Here is a 16,092-nt window from a genome sequence, read left to right as displayed (position 1 = left end):
AAGGTTTTTCTTATGGCACAAAACTATTTAATAATAATTGTGAGTAGTCAATTTTACAGCCATTGCTTACTTCTCACTCTGAATCTCAAATACGTTTAGATGCACTAGGTGTCGGGGTGGACAGTCCATTGTTATTGAACTGTAGCTGCTCCTAGACAAATATATCTAGATGTTTATAGCTCTGTATTTAGTGATGCATATGAACTACTTGTAGTGTCTCACAGTTCATGATATATTGAATAAAGAAATAATCACCCACCTTGGGCTGATTCATTACAATAAATAGACTTTACATTATGCTGAAAGAAAGAAGAATAGCTTTTCAATACCTTTTCCGTTTTTTTTCCCCTGAAAATATTTATTTACTAGTAAGTTAATGAAAAAAAAAATTGGACTTTAACCTTTGCACCTTACTGTATCTAATTGAACTATTCTGGAAAATCCTTCGTATTGATATTTTAACTTCTTAAAATCAAGTTCCTCCAACTTAATAAAATTTTCTCGTATTGATAATTTTTATGTGGTGAAATGTGACCACACATAATTAGATAAAAGAAGGGAACAATAGAGCATGGTGTCTGCCCCTTTCACCACAGGTTGACACAGTGACAGATCGAAGAGGTCTATGGCCCATGAAGACTTTCCTCAAGAAGGCAGTGACATCACCTACTTGTTGTTCCCTTTATTCCATCTAGTGTGTGATTTTCATGGACATCCCTTGTTACCTGGCCAGAACATTACCACCACCGATGGTTGCCAGCATTGTATATGCCAGGTTTGTATTCAGAGTTCTTAGTTCATATGATTCAGTTTTTCAATTACCATATTTTTCAGACTATAATTATATATATGCTTATATATGAACCGTTCTTGCAGACAACAGCTGCCTTAAACTGTGCACAGGTCTGCCACCTGCTGGTCATTCATCCTTATAATCAGGTGCGCCTTATGATCCAGTGCGCCTTATATATGAACCTAGATGTTTTAGCAGCCATTTATTGATAGTGCACCTTATAATCTGGTGCGCCTTATAGCCCGAAAAATACTGTATAGTACTCCTATAAAGATTAAGCTGTTATTCCAATAACTGTAAGAATATGGCCAGAAATTGCGAATCCAAACTCTGGAGCATCTTTTTTTAAGTATTTATGAGATGTAATATTTTAGAGTTAAAAAATATCTATCGTGTTTCCTCAAAAATAAGAGTGTCTTATATAAATTTTTGCTAGGCACTAGGTCTTATTTTCAGGGGGTGATTCTATAGGAATTTCACAGCAATCCTAGTATTTCATAGTACCAAAATAGGGTCCCAACCCCAGATATATGAAGGTTTAGAGAAGATGGCACCGAATATATTTTTTGTAGATACTTTTATTCTCATTACAATCCACTCAAATTCATATGACGTTTCAGTCAAAACATGACCTTCCTCAGATATTGACATTGAGTGCAGGCAAATACATAGAAAGCGATGGCCACCGCTTAGGACCTAGGCTGCCAGACAGCCGTGTTGTGGTCTGCACTATACACAGGAAAACTGTATTTAGTGCAGTTTGCCCTACTATTATTCTTATTTTCGGGGATGACTTATTTTAGGGGAAACAGAGTATCGAAATTTGTTGGCTGTCTTTGAGAAATTTTGGCTAGATAAATTCTAGCAATTTAAAGGGGTTTCCAGAGGTTGAAAAAAATTGCTCCCCTGGTCAGACGAGGATCTGTTTTCCGAATAAAGAAGCCATGTGTTTAATATCACATTTTTATTGTCATTTTTATTGTTTTATTTCTTTTTCAGTTTGTTTTCTCAGTTTTTTTTACTTCTTTTAATTATATCTGTCTCCCTTTCCCTGATCCACAGGATGGTGAAGTCAAGTGCATTGATGCTGTACGATGTCCACAAACCTGTACACATGGAGTGAGAGGAAGTTCATGCTGTCCAGATTGTTCAGTTTGTGAACTTCAAGGTGACATTATACCAAATGGTGTCACCTTTAAAGGCAATGGTGATCCATGTGAAAGCTGTATTTGCAAGGTAAATGTAACTTTTATCCTCACTTTATTCTGACACAAAACTCTGTAACTTCTTGTCCATATGCCAACATTATACAATCTGTGCTTTTTTCTGCAGAATGGCAATGTCAATTGTATACGAGTATCTTGCCCCAAATTGACTTGTGCTTTACAAGAAGAAGTTCCGGGAGAATGTTGTAAGAGGTGTCAAGGTAACCAGTAGTAGTGCTATTAATTTATTTCTATGTTGTTAAAGGAAACCTGTCATCAGAAATTGGCCTAATAACTTACTAGCAGTATGTTGTCTAGCAGCAGCTAGATTATGTTTCTTTCATGGCCCTGTGTGGTTGCATCATCCAAAAAAATAAACTTTGAATTGGTTTTAAGCTCCCCACCTCCCTGACCTTATTCATTCAACTTACATCTCACTTCAAAGATTATTTTCTGGAATATGCCGAGACACTGAGTAATGAAAGAAACCTCATCTAGAAGCTGTTCAACTGCTTGACAACATACAGGAAGTGGATCATTTGGCAAATTTCTGATGAGATTCCCTTTAAGGAAGGATATATAACAGGTCTTCAATATGCCCAAAGATGTACTACCCAATAGTATGAAACAAGGAGGCAAGAGATACAAGCTATTTGGAAAGGAATTAAATGTGATAAAAAAATGCAGATAATGGCTCTTCAAATAGTACGGTATATGGTTTTTATGGGTTTGCTTTGAGGTTTTTTTCACAAGTTGCTATTAATCTCTCCCAGTGTGTCACTAAATGATCTCAGCAATTCCTCATCCTCACCTCTCACCTGTAGGCTGCATTGATGGAACAATAACGCGCAGAAATGAAGAGGAATGGAGACCACCAGGAGAGCCGTGTCATAGTTGCCGTTGTGTGGTATAAATCACTAATACTTCTGTAATCTCTTCAGACAGCTGCAGTCTGCCCCCAGTTACTCCTTTTTATACATGTATTCTGATTCATGCCTATTGTTTAGCTTTTGGCTTTATTCATTTCAAGGCATGTTATATCTGTCCTTATGACGCACAACTGTAACAATTATTTATAAGCCATGTTAATATATAACCAATTTTATCTCCCCGTAGGAGGGTAAAATTCAATGTAGGAAGCGTCACTGTGCCTCCCTTTGTAGAAACCCAGCTCCAGCAAAGCCAGGAACCTGCTGTCCTGTTTGTGATGGTATGTTGCTGCCCAGTTCTTCTTTCTTGAATGAAACATCTCGAGGTCTAGGCTATATGGTTTCAAAAGATTAAACATATACTGTATTTCTCCTCCCCCACAGTGTACTGCAATCTTAATCAATTCCCCCCACAGAGTACCTTAAACATGCAAAGAAGAAATTATAATACAGGAAATGTTCGCTGCACCCTGATGCATATTTACACCCTTCTGCCAATGTCCATGAAAATATTTTTATATGACAATCTTGATAAACTTTTAGAACAAAAGATGGCAGAATAATAGGATGGGATGTCTTCATTCTAAATAGAAAGCCTTAGCTGTTGGACTTTTCCCATCTGCATCAGAGTCTGCATTACAACTATTTTTGTCCGTGAAATATTTGTCTCCTGGACAGAATGCCAGAGTACCTAATAATAGTCAATGGAATCTTCTTCTGTTGATCATCATTATGTCTAACTTGTGGTGCTCTTATTCTTGTTCTGCTCCTATAGTGGATTAAAACAACAGAATAAAGGACATGTAAATACTACCTTCTAAAGTTTCTAAAAGTTTACCTAAAAGTTTTCACTTTTCCATTCTGCCGCTTGTCCAAAGTGACTGAGATTTAGAATATTGGTCCTTGAATTCAAAAAAGTAATAGTACTGGAAATTATGTAAGATTTTTTTTTCTTTCTGCAGGTTGTTCATATAATGGAAGAACCTATCAGAACGGACAAGCAGTGAGAAGCTCTGATGCCTGTTCCCGCTGTGTCTGTGAGGTGCTGGTTTCTGTTAATTTTTGGAGTATTATATTTATATATTTACTTAGTTTTTATTTATGGATAAATTACTTTGTATTTCTTACATTTCACAGAATGGAAATGTTCAGTGCACTCCAGTATCTTGCAGCCCTACATTGTGTAGAAACCCCATCCGAAAACCAGGAGAATGCTGCCCCAGGTACCATAAATGGCTTCAGGGAATTTTTTTTTGAACCATCTACACAGATTTTTGCAAGCCTCATTTAATTGGACAGAGTAAAAAAAAACTTCAAATTTTGTATATTCAACCACTGCTGTTTCCTCTTATTAGGTGTGAGGGATGTGAGTTTGATTCTCGTTCCTATGCAGAGGGTGAAGTCTTTACGGTTTCCAATGATCCCTGCCTCAGCTGTACCTGCTCTGTGAGTAGTTTCTATTATTTCAACATTTTTATAAATAGTAGTTTGATTGTTTCTCATTTGTAGTGTTTAATAAAAATAATAACAATTGTTTCCTGTTTTTCTAAGGCAGGAGAGGTGTCTTGTGATCATATAGATAGGCGATGCCCTCCTGCTCAGTGCAGTCACCCTGGCAAAATCAGTGGACAGTGTTGCCCAAGTTGTGAAGGTAAGAAAAAGGGTATAAGTATTTTAAAATAACTAGTGGGTCAAAAAAAAACTTGGGGTCAGAAAAGCTAGAGGTAGATATATGTGAACAACACAAATGGTATAATTTGTACAAACTGACTAATGGAATGGCTAAAGAAAGAGAAAATATAGGAATAACACAATGTAAAAGGCAACATGTATGATTATTTTACATAGTGTGTGACTTTGAAAGAAGAATATATTCTGATGGACAGACATTCCAACCCCCGGGACATGGACCCTGTCTCCAATGTACCTGTACAGTGAGTATAACTATAACGATACATCTATGACTAAATTTAATAGGGTTTAGTTCATGGAATCCAAAAAAATACTGTACCATGAGCTGTATATGGTAGCTTGTTCTTTCCATCAACTGTAAAGCTTTGTACACTGTGTTCACATTGATTGCATCTGTGCTCTGTCTATATATGTTGTTGAGTTGATGGGAGGGCAGAAGTCTGGGAGGCTGTTCAAAAATCATCAATCTAAATGCAGAAAGCAAGGCTGAAAATTTGTGATACTTAGACTGCAAGACATAGAAGGAGATCAAAGTGTCTTGAGAGCAGCTTATGGGCTAGGGACCACTGTGACCCGTATAGCTATGTCACAGCTTATAATAACACATTTTATTTTGTATCATGCATAACATACTAACAGTGGTATTCAAGAAGATATTTATGCAATATATTTTATAATATTTCCCTAGTCAATGCAAACATAAAAACACAACTGCAAAGCGAATAAAAAAAAGATCTATTCTACATGCATTGACATCTGCTGTAGGCAATAACTCCATGAAAATGACTAATTTCCGTACTGGATACAATGTAAACATTATGCAATACATATAGTTAAAATATGTTTTTGAAGCTGATATGGAATTTAATGGTCACATGTGCAAGTAAGCTCTGAAAAGCTATTACTCTATGGTACAAAGATCAAATAGCATCTGCAGTCATCTGTCTGGCTTAAAAATATGACTACATGAAAATAGCCAGAGACTTTACTTTATTTGTGGATGAAGATACCAAAACAATGTGTATTCCATTAGTGGTCAGTCCTTCATGGAATTTGGTGTTCTTTGAGGGAAGACTAGATAGAGTAATTTTTCCCTATCTCGGGCCTTCCAATGTATTAACACTAAAGGTTTTTAGTTTGGTGTTATCTACTATGAAACTAAGAGATAAAAACATAAAGAAATGTCTTTGTAACCCTTTTTAACACTTAATGGAAACCTGTCACCAGGGACCTCATTTTCACTAAAGGCAGATTGTAAAAGCCAATGACACCTGCTGTGCAAATCTGCCTTTCTGCCTTTTCTAAGCATTTGCATTACAATATAATTGTGTGTTATTACTTACTCCTGCATCCTGGGGTAGTCACAGAGGCTGGGCTTTGGTTTGCATGCATTTCAAAAAACAACATGTGACTTGTCTGAGCTGCAGGCTGCCTCCATCTTTGTGCTCCTGTACAGCTTGTCCCTCCCCCACTGATGTCAGTTTGACCAGGCTGTGACCTCTGAGATAAAGCAGGAGGTGGAACTGTACAGGAGCACAAAGGTGGGGGCCAAGCTCTGAGGAGTGAGTAACACAGACAAGCCACATGTTGTTTTTTGAAATGCATCCAAACCAAAGTCCAGCCTCTGTGACTACCCCAGGATTTTGTCAGGGTGCAAGGTAAGTTATAACACACAATTATATTGTAATGCAAATGCTTATAAAAGGCAGAGAGGCAGATTTACAGATTTGCAGCTGTAGTATCTTTAGTGAAAATTAGGTCCCTGGTGACAGGTTCCCTTTGAGTTTGTATGTACTGTATTAGAACTTCTGACCGTCCATTTTTCATGACACAGAAAGGAAATGTTCGCTGTATAGAGGAGACCTGTCCACCAGTGTCCTGCCCCAATCCAGTGAAAGAACCAAATAAGTGTTGTCCAGTCTGCAAAGGTAACTGCCATTGACAATCACTGGATCATGTAGTTTGTACATCTACACTGTTTTTATCTACACATTTTTTCCCAATAGACTTTGATTGATGCTACTAATGTTTATATGATTTGTCAATGTTTTTTGCAGTTTGTGTCCAAGATGGAGTAGAGTTCGTAGAGGGGATAGAATGGGAACCTGACAATGATCCATGTAGCACTTGTGCTTGTCTGAATGGTGACACAGTGTGTGGAGTCAGCCAGTGCCCTCCGATATCCTGTCATCACCCAACCCACAATGAAGGTACCTTTTCATGATATACATGGGCATGATAGCGATGGCAGTCATTACCAAACTCTGGTATCTGAGGAGGCCCAAAAGTCAATATGTCACATAAGTAGACACAATTCTGAATATAAGCTGGAGGGTTCTTCTACATATTCTGTAGTGGGCCTTGGCTGGTGCACCATATAAATATAACACCTTGTTATATTTCGTTTATATTCGTTTCTGAGTCCCTTGTTGATGGTAAAAAAACAAACATATGTGCTGTATGTGCAAATAAAGATGAATAAACATATTCATCATATTTGATGTGAAAAATAAATAGTTTAAAATAAAGGGACTTAGATGTTTGCACAGTTTAGCCAAAATGTATGTGCAATACCTACAGAGGCCTAACTACATGGGTAGCAACCATAACAGCTGCTACAGGGCCCACAGTGTCAGGGGGCCCAACACCCGACCTGCTGCACTAGAAAATGGAGGAGGTGCACCATTATTTACAGTGTTTATGGTACCATATGTTTGTTTGTACTTTATATGGTTTATATATGCTGTATGTGTGTTGATACGGTATGTATATACTGTATGTATGTGTCTTAATACTGTATACGTGTCTATATATGGTGTGTATATACGGTATGTATAATAATATGATGTATATATACTATATGTGTGTGTATTTGTATGTATATACTGTATGTATAAATGTATATATCAGTGGATAGATTTGTGTGCATAATTATAGGTGTATGTGTATTCATGTATTAATGGGAACGGAGTCACATTCAGGACTCTGCTATAGGTCCCAGTCTCTCCTAATTATGTCCCTGATTACTCTGAAGTAACTTACCAGCTGTCATTGATATTTATTCAGTATGTCATGGAAAAAGAGTAAAAAATGCCTGCACTTTACCATATTTAGTTTGATAGGATGCATAGCGTCTGAATATTTCATTAAATAACTTTTTCAAACATTAGGTGAGTGCTGCCCGGTGTGTGATACATGTACTTACAACCAGAGGCTGTACAGTAATGGGCAGGACTTCACAGACCCAGACAACCCTTGCCAGAACTGCCACTGTCAGGTGAGAAGAAAACCATCGGTTTGTAGTGGATATATGCTTCTGTGGATGGGGTAAATGTAGCATTATAAGCCTTAGAGGTCAATTGCTAACACATTCATTTGTGTCCAGGATGGTACTGTCCAGTGTACTGCTGTTGTGTGCCCCCCTGTGTTATGTTCCAGGCCAGAGACCAAACCTGGACACTGTTGTGCCACTTGCCCAGGTGAGAGTCTATTTCACCTAAAACTAAATCCATGTGTATATGAAAAGGCTTGCTATTTATTGCGTGTTTTGTAACCATTTTGTGATATGTTGGGTGATGCTTCTCAGATTGCAGATATCACGATAATATTTTCCTGGATGGAGAACAGTTTTCCAACCCAGACAATCAATGCCAGGAATGTGGATGCCATAATGGACATGTGACCTGTGGAGACCGGGGATGCTCAGGACCTCTGTGCTCATACCCGCTGCCAGGAACCTGTTGTAACAATAATTGCAATGGTGAGCTTCTGTAGACATAACTTAAGCACATTACAGCAAATAATTAATATTGTTTGTGTGATGAAAAGATATACATTTTTTCAATATACTCTCTTTCCTCACGGTTTTCTAGATCCAGATTGCCGTCTTTCTATAAGAAGCTTCTACGTTTATTTCCGGTAGATAAACACCAATCCATGGTCATGTGATGTCACACAGGTGCAAGGCTCGTTAGCATCACACAGCTTTGATTACACTGTGGGGCTCATTTACTAAGGGTCGCGTTGTTCACTTTCGTCAGACTGTTCACCTTTTTCAGGGCTAAAACTGCTCCTTTTTTTGGCGTAGCTGTGCTGGCCTCCATGCGATACAAATTAGGGGGAGCAATATCGGTCAGTTCGACTGATTGGGACTGAGCGTGGGATTTAACTTTCAAATTCTGTTGCAAGCCCAAGCATTTACACGGACCACTAAAAAGATAGTGAACTCTGTTGGAACTGAGCGGGGAAGCGACACATTCATGATATCAGGCACGCAATCTTAGTGAATCGCGGCACGGTACATTATAAATGTGCCCTGTGTATTATAACGAGCCGTGCACCTGTGTGACATCACGCTATTGACCTGTGTTCTTCTACAGTACGTAAATGATGAAGCTTCCTGGTGTATGACAGCAAACAGACAACAAGTAGAGATCTTGGGAACTGTGAAGAATAGATGCAGAAAGTATCTTGGAACATTTTAAAACATTTCATTATACAACAATATCAATTATTTGCTGGAATGTGCTTAAAGGAAACCTACCACTTCTGAAGGTAGGTGTGAGATGTAAACACCGGGCACCAGCTCAGGGTGAGCTGGTGCCGGAGCTTACCTTAGCGAGTGTTTTAAACCGCTATATCGCGGTTTAAACACATTTTGATTTACAGCCCCGAGGCAGCTTCGGCGCTGCGCGCGGCCGTGCACGCGTGACGCCTCCGGCACTTCGTATGGAGGCACGCGCGCGCACGGCCGCGCGCAGCGCCGAAGCTATCTCGCGGACGTAAATCAAAATGTGTTTAAACCGCGATATAGCGGTTTAAAACACTCGCTAAGGTAAGCTCCGGCACCAGCTCACCCTGAGCTGGTGCCCGGTGTTTACATCTCACACCTACCTTCAGAAGTGGTAGGTTTCCTTTAAAGTGAACAACCCCTTTAAGATCATGAAGAGAAGCAAGTCAGCTCTTATTTATGTGGCTGTAGACCTGGATTTCTGGAGAGAAATGTTAAAAGTATTTGAGGAAAAAAAAACAATAATAATTGGTTACAGGTTATCAAAGTGTGGAATGAAAAGAGAGGAAAAAAAACAGGAAAATCGAATCATAGTATTTTAATAATAAGCCAAAATGACATTCACTGTGATACTATGTTGACTTTATACTATTCCACCACAGGTTGTAACTATGCTGGAAAAGAATATCCGAATGGTGCAGATTTCCCCCACCCTACAGACAAGTGCAGACAGTGTCACTGCATTGTAAGTATTTATGAAATTCCTTCAGTAACCAGGGTTTTATGGTGTTGCTGTGAAGTCTGATCCTGCAGTGTGCACTAGTGTAGGACAATTGATGAGAAAACCATCTTCCATTCAGTAAGTATTGTGAATGGATTCTACGTGGTGCATCAGCATGTGTCTCTGTGATCTCAGCCTAGAGGACCCCTGGAAGCAGTGGGCAGATGAAGTATACCATAGGTCCTGTGCTGTCCCCAAGCTCATATACAAGTGATGGGCGAGTGAAACAGCAACCTGCTAGTGTCTGGCAGTAGCCCTATTGCAACTAACTTTGCCATGTGTATGCTCATATGCAGCACTGAACTGTAAGTTCCACATATCTACTCCGCCTGTAGGCCAGTCTTTTCCTCCTCCTTGCTCAGCACGCCTTATAGCTGATACAACCCTGTTCACAGCTCAGTCTTATTTCTGCAGTACATGTAATAAAGGTAACATGAGTTAAAAAAAAACATACAGTGAGTACGGAAAGTATTCACCCCTTAAAATTTTTCATTCTTTGTTTCATTGCAGCCAATTTGTAAGATCAAAATAGTTCATTTCTTTTTGTTTATTAATGTACACTCTGTGCCCCATCTTGACAGAAACCCCCCAAGAAATGTAGATATTTTTGATAATTTATTAAACAAGAAAAACTCAAATATCACATGGTCAAAAGTATTAAGATCCTTTTCTGTGACACCTATATTTCACTTGCATGTTTCCATTTCCTTCTGATCCTCCTTGAAATGGTTCTACTCCTTCATTGGAGTCCAGCTGTGTTTAATTAACCCCTTAAGGACACAGGGTTTTTTCGCTAATTTCTCGCTCTCCACCTTTAAAAATCCAGAACTTTTTGATTTTTGCATGTACAGAGCTGTGTGGGGGCTTATTTTGTACGTAACAAATTTTACTTTTTATTTATTGTTCCATGTTGTGTACTGTACTGGGAGGCAGGAAAAAAATTCCAAATGTGGAAAAATTGTGGGCTCAGTTTTTACGACTTTCACTCTGCCCTCCAAAACACCTCTACTTTATTCTTTGGTGCGGTACGATTGCAGTGATATTATATGTTTATATACTATATTTATATAGGTATTATCGCTTTTTAATACATTTAAAAAAAAAAATTGCCATCTGTTGATGCTAACAACTTTTTCATACTTTGGTGTACGGAGCCATTTTGAGGACTGTGCGACATTTTGATCACTTTTTATTACATTTTTTATGTCATATAATATATTTTTTTATTTTTTTTACATTTTTTAACCTTTTTTTTATTTATTTTTTCACTATTTCTTAGACCCCCTATGGTACATTAACCCTAGATGGTCAGATCATTCTTACCATATACTGCAATACTACTCTATTGCAGTATATGTCTTTTTTGCATATGATTCATTACAATGAGCCCCTGGTTCATTGTAACAAATCTGCAGAAACCATGCAGCCTCTGGTCTGAAGAAGACCCAAAGCTGTCATGGCAACCGATCGCTGCCCTCCGATGACATTCGGGGGAGCAACGATCTGAAGAAACCCGCCGCCGTGTTTTAAGTGCCGCCGGTGAGGTTGCCGGCGGCAGAGAAGAGCTTGACACTCGCGATCGGTGCAAGCACCAACTGTGGGTGATAGCGATGGGTTTTTGCTGCAGTATGCAGCAAAGCCCATCTCTGTATGAAGCCCTCTTCATACATCTTTCATAGCTCTGCGGCGAATATATCCGTCACAGAGCGTGAAGGAGTTAAACTGATTGTACTTGATTATGAAAGGCACACAGCTGTCTATATAAGACCTCAAAGCTCAGATTGCATAGGACTCCCAGACTATAAGAAATACGATATTCTGGTTTGATGAGATGAATATTGAACTTTTTGGTGTTAATACTAAATATGTGTGAAGAAAACCAAGCACAGCTCATAACCTGCCAAATACAATCCCAACAGTGAAACAGGGTGGTGACAGGACAACTGGTTGTAATTTAAGGAAAGATGAATGCGGCCAAATACGGAGATATCCTATGTGAAAATCTCTTCCAAAGTGCCCAGAACCCCAGACTGGGCTGAAGGTTCCAGTATCACTAGTATCATTCTGTAGTACATATGTTGTTCTGATCACTTTTTATAACATTTTTCTGTGGGATGAAATGGGTACAAATCATAATTTTTGGTGGGTTTTTTAAAATTTTTTATGGGGTTCTTCATGCGGGTTCAATAATGATTTATTTTTATTCTATGGGTTGTTACGGGCATGGTGATACTACATGTACGGGGATTGTGTTACGATTTCAACCTTTTTCACCTTATGTCATTTTATGTGTTAATGGGGATTTGGGGCATTTTTATTAATTAATGTATTTTTTTAATAACATTTGAGGAGAGACCCCTGGCGGGCAAGTTAAATGCTGTGGTTGTGTTGACAGCGGCATTTAACAGGTTAAAAGCCCTAGATCAGAGCTCATTCCGACCGTGGGTGTTACACTGGGGTGTCAGCTGTAAGGTACAGCTGACACCCTATGTTTTATGATGCCGGCTCAGCTTTGATTATTAGCTGAGTCGGCTTCAGCTCTACGTCCAATATAGTGCTAAGAGGTTAATGAGCAAAAGAAAAGAACTTTTTGATCTTGCCAATTGGCTGCATTGAAACAAAGAGTTAAAGGGGTCTGAATACTTTCCGTACACACTGTATAAACAGCTGAAAACAGAAGTTTACAGACACTCCAAATGGCAGAATAATGAGAGAGAATTTTTTAATCCATTTGTATTACTTTCTGCAAAGTCAAAACTTTACATACATTTCATTACCATTTGGTACCATTGCTAGTAATGAGCTAACCTGAAGTGTATAATTCAAGTCCATACTGAATTTAGTGGGTTCAGCCACCATGTATATATCTTGCCACCCAACACCAAACCATAATCACAAATCATTCCTTATCTACCTGATTCATCTAATTAAATTCTTGTCTGAATTATTTAAATAAAATAAGGGCTAAAGAGTGAGGACATGCTCTTGGCAAAGCTGAGCTACAACCACTCATGTGTGCTTTAGCCTACATCATACAGAATAATAGTAACATGCTATGCAGGACATAATAAGCACACCTGCATGGATTGGAAGTTGTATGTTGTTTTTTTCTGGAAGGTTTTTCATTGTCCGGTAGATGTCTTCTAATTCAATTTTTCCTGCATTTCTGCAGAATGGTAACGTGCAGTGCCTTACAAAACGATGTCCACCTGTTCTCTGTTCTGAACCGTTTCCTGCCCCAGGAGAGTGCTGTCCGCAGTGTCCAAGTAAGACTGGATATGCAATTAGATCAAGGGTAGAGAAATCAATGTTTATTTTAAGTAGATTTACATAAAGTTATTACCATACATTTTTCTAGAATGGACCATAATTTGAAGTTTTAGAAATTTTTACACATTTTCCTACTTTATTATTCCTGTTTTCACAGTGCCACCAGCTGACTGCCCTTATTCTGGAGTCACCTATAGACACATGCAGCGATTCTATGATCCATCAGACAAATGTCGTGACTGTATATGTAACAATGGCACAATCACCTGTCAACGTAAACCCTGTGCCCCTATAGCTTGTACCCACCCTCTAAAAGGAGACTGCTGCCGATCATGTGACGGTAACTTCACATCCAAACAATGATCTTCAATCCTCAAAACATCTAGGGGACTACACATATATTTCCTGTACACCCAACAAAATCTCAAAATAGACAAAACAAAAGTAGAAACACTACCAGCATTAATAAGTAACATCATACATATCAGAAATCACTTCGGAAAAAAGAAGTATAAAAAAAGAACACATAAACAATTAAAAAAGAGCGAGAAGCAAGAAAGCCCACAACTACCTACCTGGGAGCATCCAGTGGACCTTCGTGAGAGGCCTGATTTGCCTTCCTTGGTCTGACATTGACTAGTATAGACAATGAAGAGCATTTAACAAGAAGGCATTACATGGTCACAAATTTACAGTTTAAGCTTAAAAATGAAGAATACCAAAACCACTTTATATATATTTATTTATTTTATCTATTGTTTTTAGGATGTCTTCTATCTGGAAAAGAGCTTGCAAATGGGGAGCAGTTTACACAACCATCAGATCCCTGTTCTGTGTGTGTTTGCTGGGAAGGTAGTGTGAACTGTGAGCCTAAAGCTTGCCCTGTGCTGAACTGCCCCTATCCAGCTCCTGGGCCATGCTGCAAGCAGTGTCAAGGTGAATGAATAGGATCTACCCTATTACTTAACATGCATGCATTGTTTTAGGATATGTCAGAATTATTAGGCGTGGGAGTCTGCCTCTTGGCACCTCAACTGGTGACTTTTCACCTTTTACCAGACAGAGCCCTGTACATTTATTAGCAGCTGTGCCTGGTATTAAAGTTTACTAATGATTTATCTCAATCGAGTGAAGTTGGTAGAGCTGTGCCAGGTAAACATCAAATGAAACACAAAATTCACTGATGTGGGGGGATAAGAGGCCGACAACCTACCAGACTAATAATGATGACCTGTCCAATTCATAGGCTTATGTTATGAAACATTGCAATAACATATTATGAACATGTATAATTTAATGTGATACATATTAATCTACAGATTGCCAGTATTTGGAGACGATTTACCTGAACGGTCAGGAGTTTTCATCACCACAGGATTCTTGTAGTCGTTGTGTCTGTGCTGATGGATTTGTCACATGTAGTAAAAAGCCATGCTATAAAGCTGGATGCACCCACCCCAGCACCCCTCCAGGAAAATGCTGTCCTGTCTGTGATGGTTGGTAATAACATTATTTACTCTGTTTGGATAACATAACAGTGCTACATGATCAATATAGAACATCATTAGTAAGATCAATTCATAGCTTGCAGCTATAGCACTACTTCTCAAACCTTGTTGTAAAGATTTACTGGTTTCACTCAATTACAAGTCAAGTCACAAGGCTTCTTGAAAGTCAAGCTTTGACTTACATGGGGTTACCTACTAAGAAGTGACACTGGATGCACATTTTTATGATTACTAGAAAATCATATTTGAATATTCCTTGCATGTGGCTCCATAGAGGAATGGGGTATTTGTTTGGAAGAAAACACAATGCTGACGTTAATTTTAATAATTTTTATTTATATAGAGCCATCATATTCATAATCATACTACAAAGTACAAACAGTATTATTACGGTATCTTTTTATTTCATTGTTGTCTACAGTCTCTACACCCTTCTAATCTCTTTTTCCTCTTCCTGATGTGTAATACTGCTTTCTTTCATGTTCTCCATAACAGGATGTTCATATAATGGAGTGGAACTGATTAATGGTCAAACTATTCCTGACCCTTCAAGCCCACAGTGTTCAGAATGTACTTGTAGGGTGAGTTTATAGGTGAAACACAGAACAAAGCCTCCTCCTCTTATAGAAAGCAGATGTAAAGTTATCCTAGGTGGTACCTCAACCCAAACATCTGAAGTTCAAAAGAGTTTAAAAAAAGACAAGAGAAAATGTACTTCTGGTTGGCTGTAGGGGTCATATTCTGTATGCTTAAAAAAATGGACCGAGGGACAACACTAATATGTAATAAATCTTAATTATAGGATTTGCAGGGTTTTAAATAATACATCCTGGATAAGCCCTTTTGTATTAAACCAATTCAATACAATATTTTTACATGCAAACAAAAAAGCAAAGCTTGTAATTACCAACAATTTGTGCAACACACAGGGGGAGATTTATCACAATGTACTCCCACCCCCTATACGGCGGGAGGCTCCATTCTCCTGATGTATTTGGTGGCCTGGCTGCGCAGCATAAAATTCTATAGAATACTCTATCAACTAGATGGAATGGTTGCAGGTTACAGTGAGTGCACAGGCTTGTATCATTTTTCAAAAACAAATGGCAGGCATTGAATTCAGAATTTTTTACAAAACTGCCTTATGGCAGTCAAAATAGGCCCATATCCGGACAGGTGAAAAAGTAAAACATCACTTTTATTAAAGATATTAAAATAATTCTGCAATAATTCCAACTGATGTGGCATAAACCACTGGGTGCAAAGGACTAGAGTGAATTAAAAAACACAGTGTGATCTGAGTCACAGGCAGTTATATGCAGTCAATATTAGATGCATAGGATAAGGGACACGAAAAAAGTGCTGAGCCTCTATAATTGAACTGCTGTTAGTGCACTAATGGCC

General features: G+C 38.5%; 1 protein-coding gene across 2 annotated transcripts in view; it reads left to right on the top strand.

Annotated features, from left to right (window-relative positions):
• KCP (kielin cysteine rich BMP regulator) overlaps nucleotides 1-16,092 on the top strand; it is a 97,187-nt gene that overhangs the window by 56,136 nt on the left and 24,959 nt on the right. For both annotated transcript variants that reach the window (XM_072147546.1, XM_072147545.1), the window contains exons 13-33: nucleotides 696-775; nucleotides 1,856-2,029; nucleotides 2,126-2,219; nucleotides 2,823-2,905; nucleotides 3,115-3,208; nucleotides 3,890-3,969; nucleotides 4,065-4,150; nucleotides 4,283-4,373; nucleotides 4,479-4,578; nucleotides 4,776-4,861; nucleotides 6,454-6,547; nucleotides 6,677-6,829; nucleotides 7,790-7,896; nucleotides 8,005-8,098; nucleotides 8,206-8,379; nucleotides 9,792-9,874; nucleotides 13,083-13,176; nucleotides 13,338-13,520; nucleotides 13,946-14,116; nucleotides 14,500-14,676; nucleotides 15,184-15,269. In XM_072147546.1, coding sequence (XP_072003647.1) covers nucleotides 696-775; nucleotides 1,856-2,029; nucleotides 2,126-2,219; nucleotides 2,823-2,905; nucleotides 3,115-3,208; nucleotides 3,890-3,969; nucleotides 4,065-4,150; nucleotides 4,283-4,373; nucleotides 4,479-4,578; nucleotides 4,776-4,861; nucleotides 6,454-6,547; nucleotides 6,677-6,829; nucleotides 7,790-7,896; nucleotides 8,005-8,098; nucleotides 8,206-8,379; nucleotides 9,792-9,874; nucleotides 13,083-13,176; nucleotides 13,338-13,520; nucleotides 13,946-14,116; nucleotides 14,500-14,676; nucleotides 15,184-15,269 — 2,384 coding nt within the window. The remainder of the gene's footprint in view (nucleotides 1-695; nucleotides 776-1,855; nucleotides 2,030-2,125; nucleotides 2,220-2,822; nucleotides 2,906-3,114; nucleotides 3,209-3,889; nucleotides 3,970-4,064; nucleotides 4,151-4,282; nucleotides 4,374-4,478; nucleotides 4,579-4,775; nucleotides 4,862-6,453; nucleotides 6,548-6,676; nucleotides 6,830-7,789; nucleotides 7,897-8,004; nucleotides 8,099-8,205; nucleotides 8,380-9,791; nucleotides 9,875-13,082; nucleotides 13,177-13,337; nucleotides 13,521-13,945; nucleotides 14,117-14,499; nucleotides 14,677-15,183; nucleotides 15,270-16,092) is intronic.

The sequence above is a fragment of the Engystomops pustulosus genome, chromosome 4, assembly GCF_040894005.1.
Source record: "Engystomops pustulosus chromosome 4, aEngPut4.maternal, whole genome shotgun sequence".
In the NCBI taxonomy this organism is placed as follows: domain Eukaryota; kingdom Metazoa; phylum Chordata; class Amphibia; order Anura; family Leptodactylidae; genus Engystomops; species Engystomops pustulosus.
This window is presented reverse-complemented; position numbering and strand designations above follow the sequence as displayed.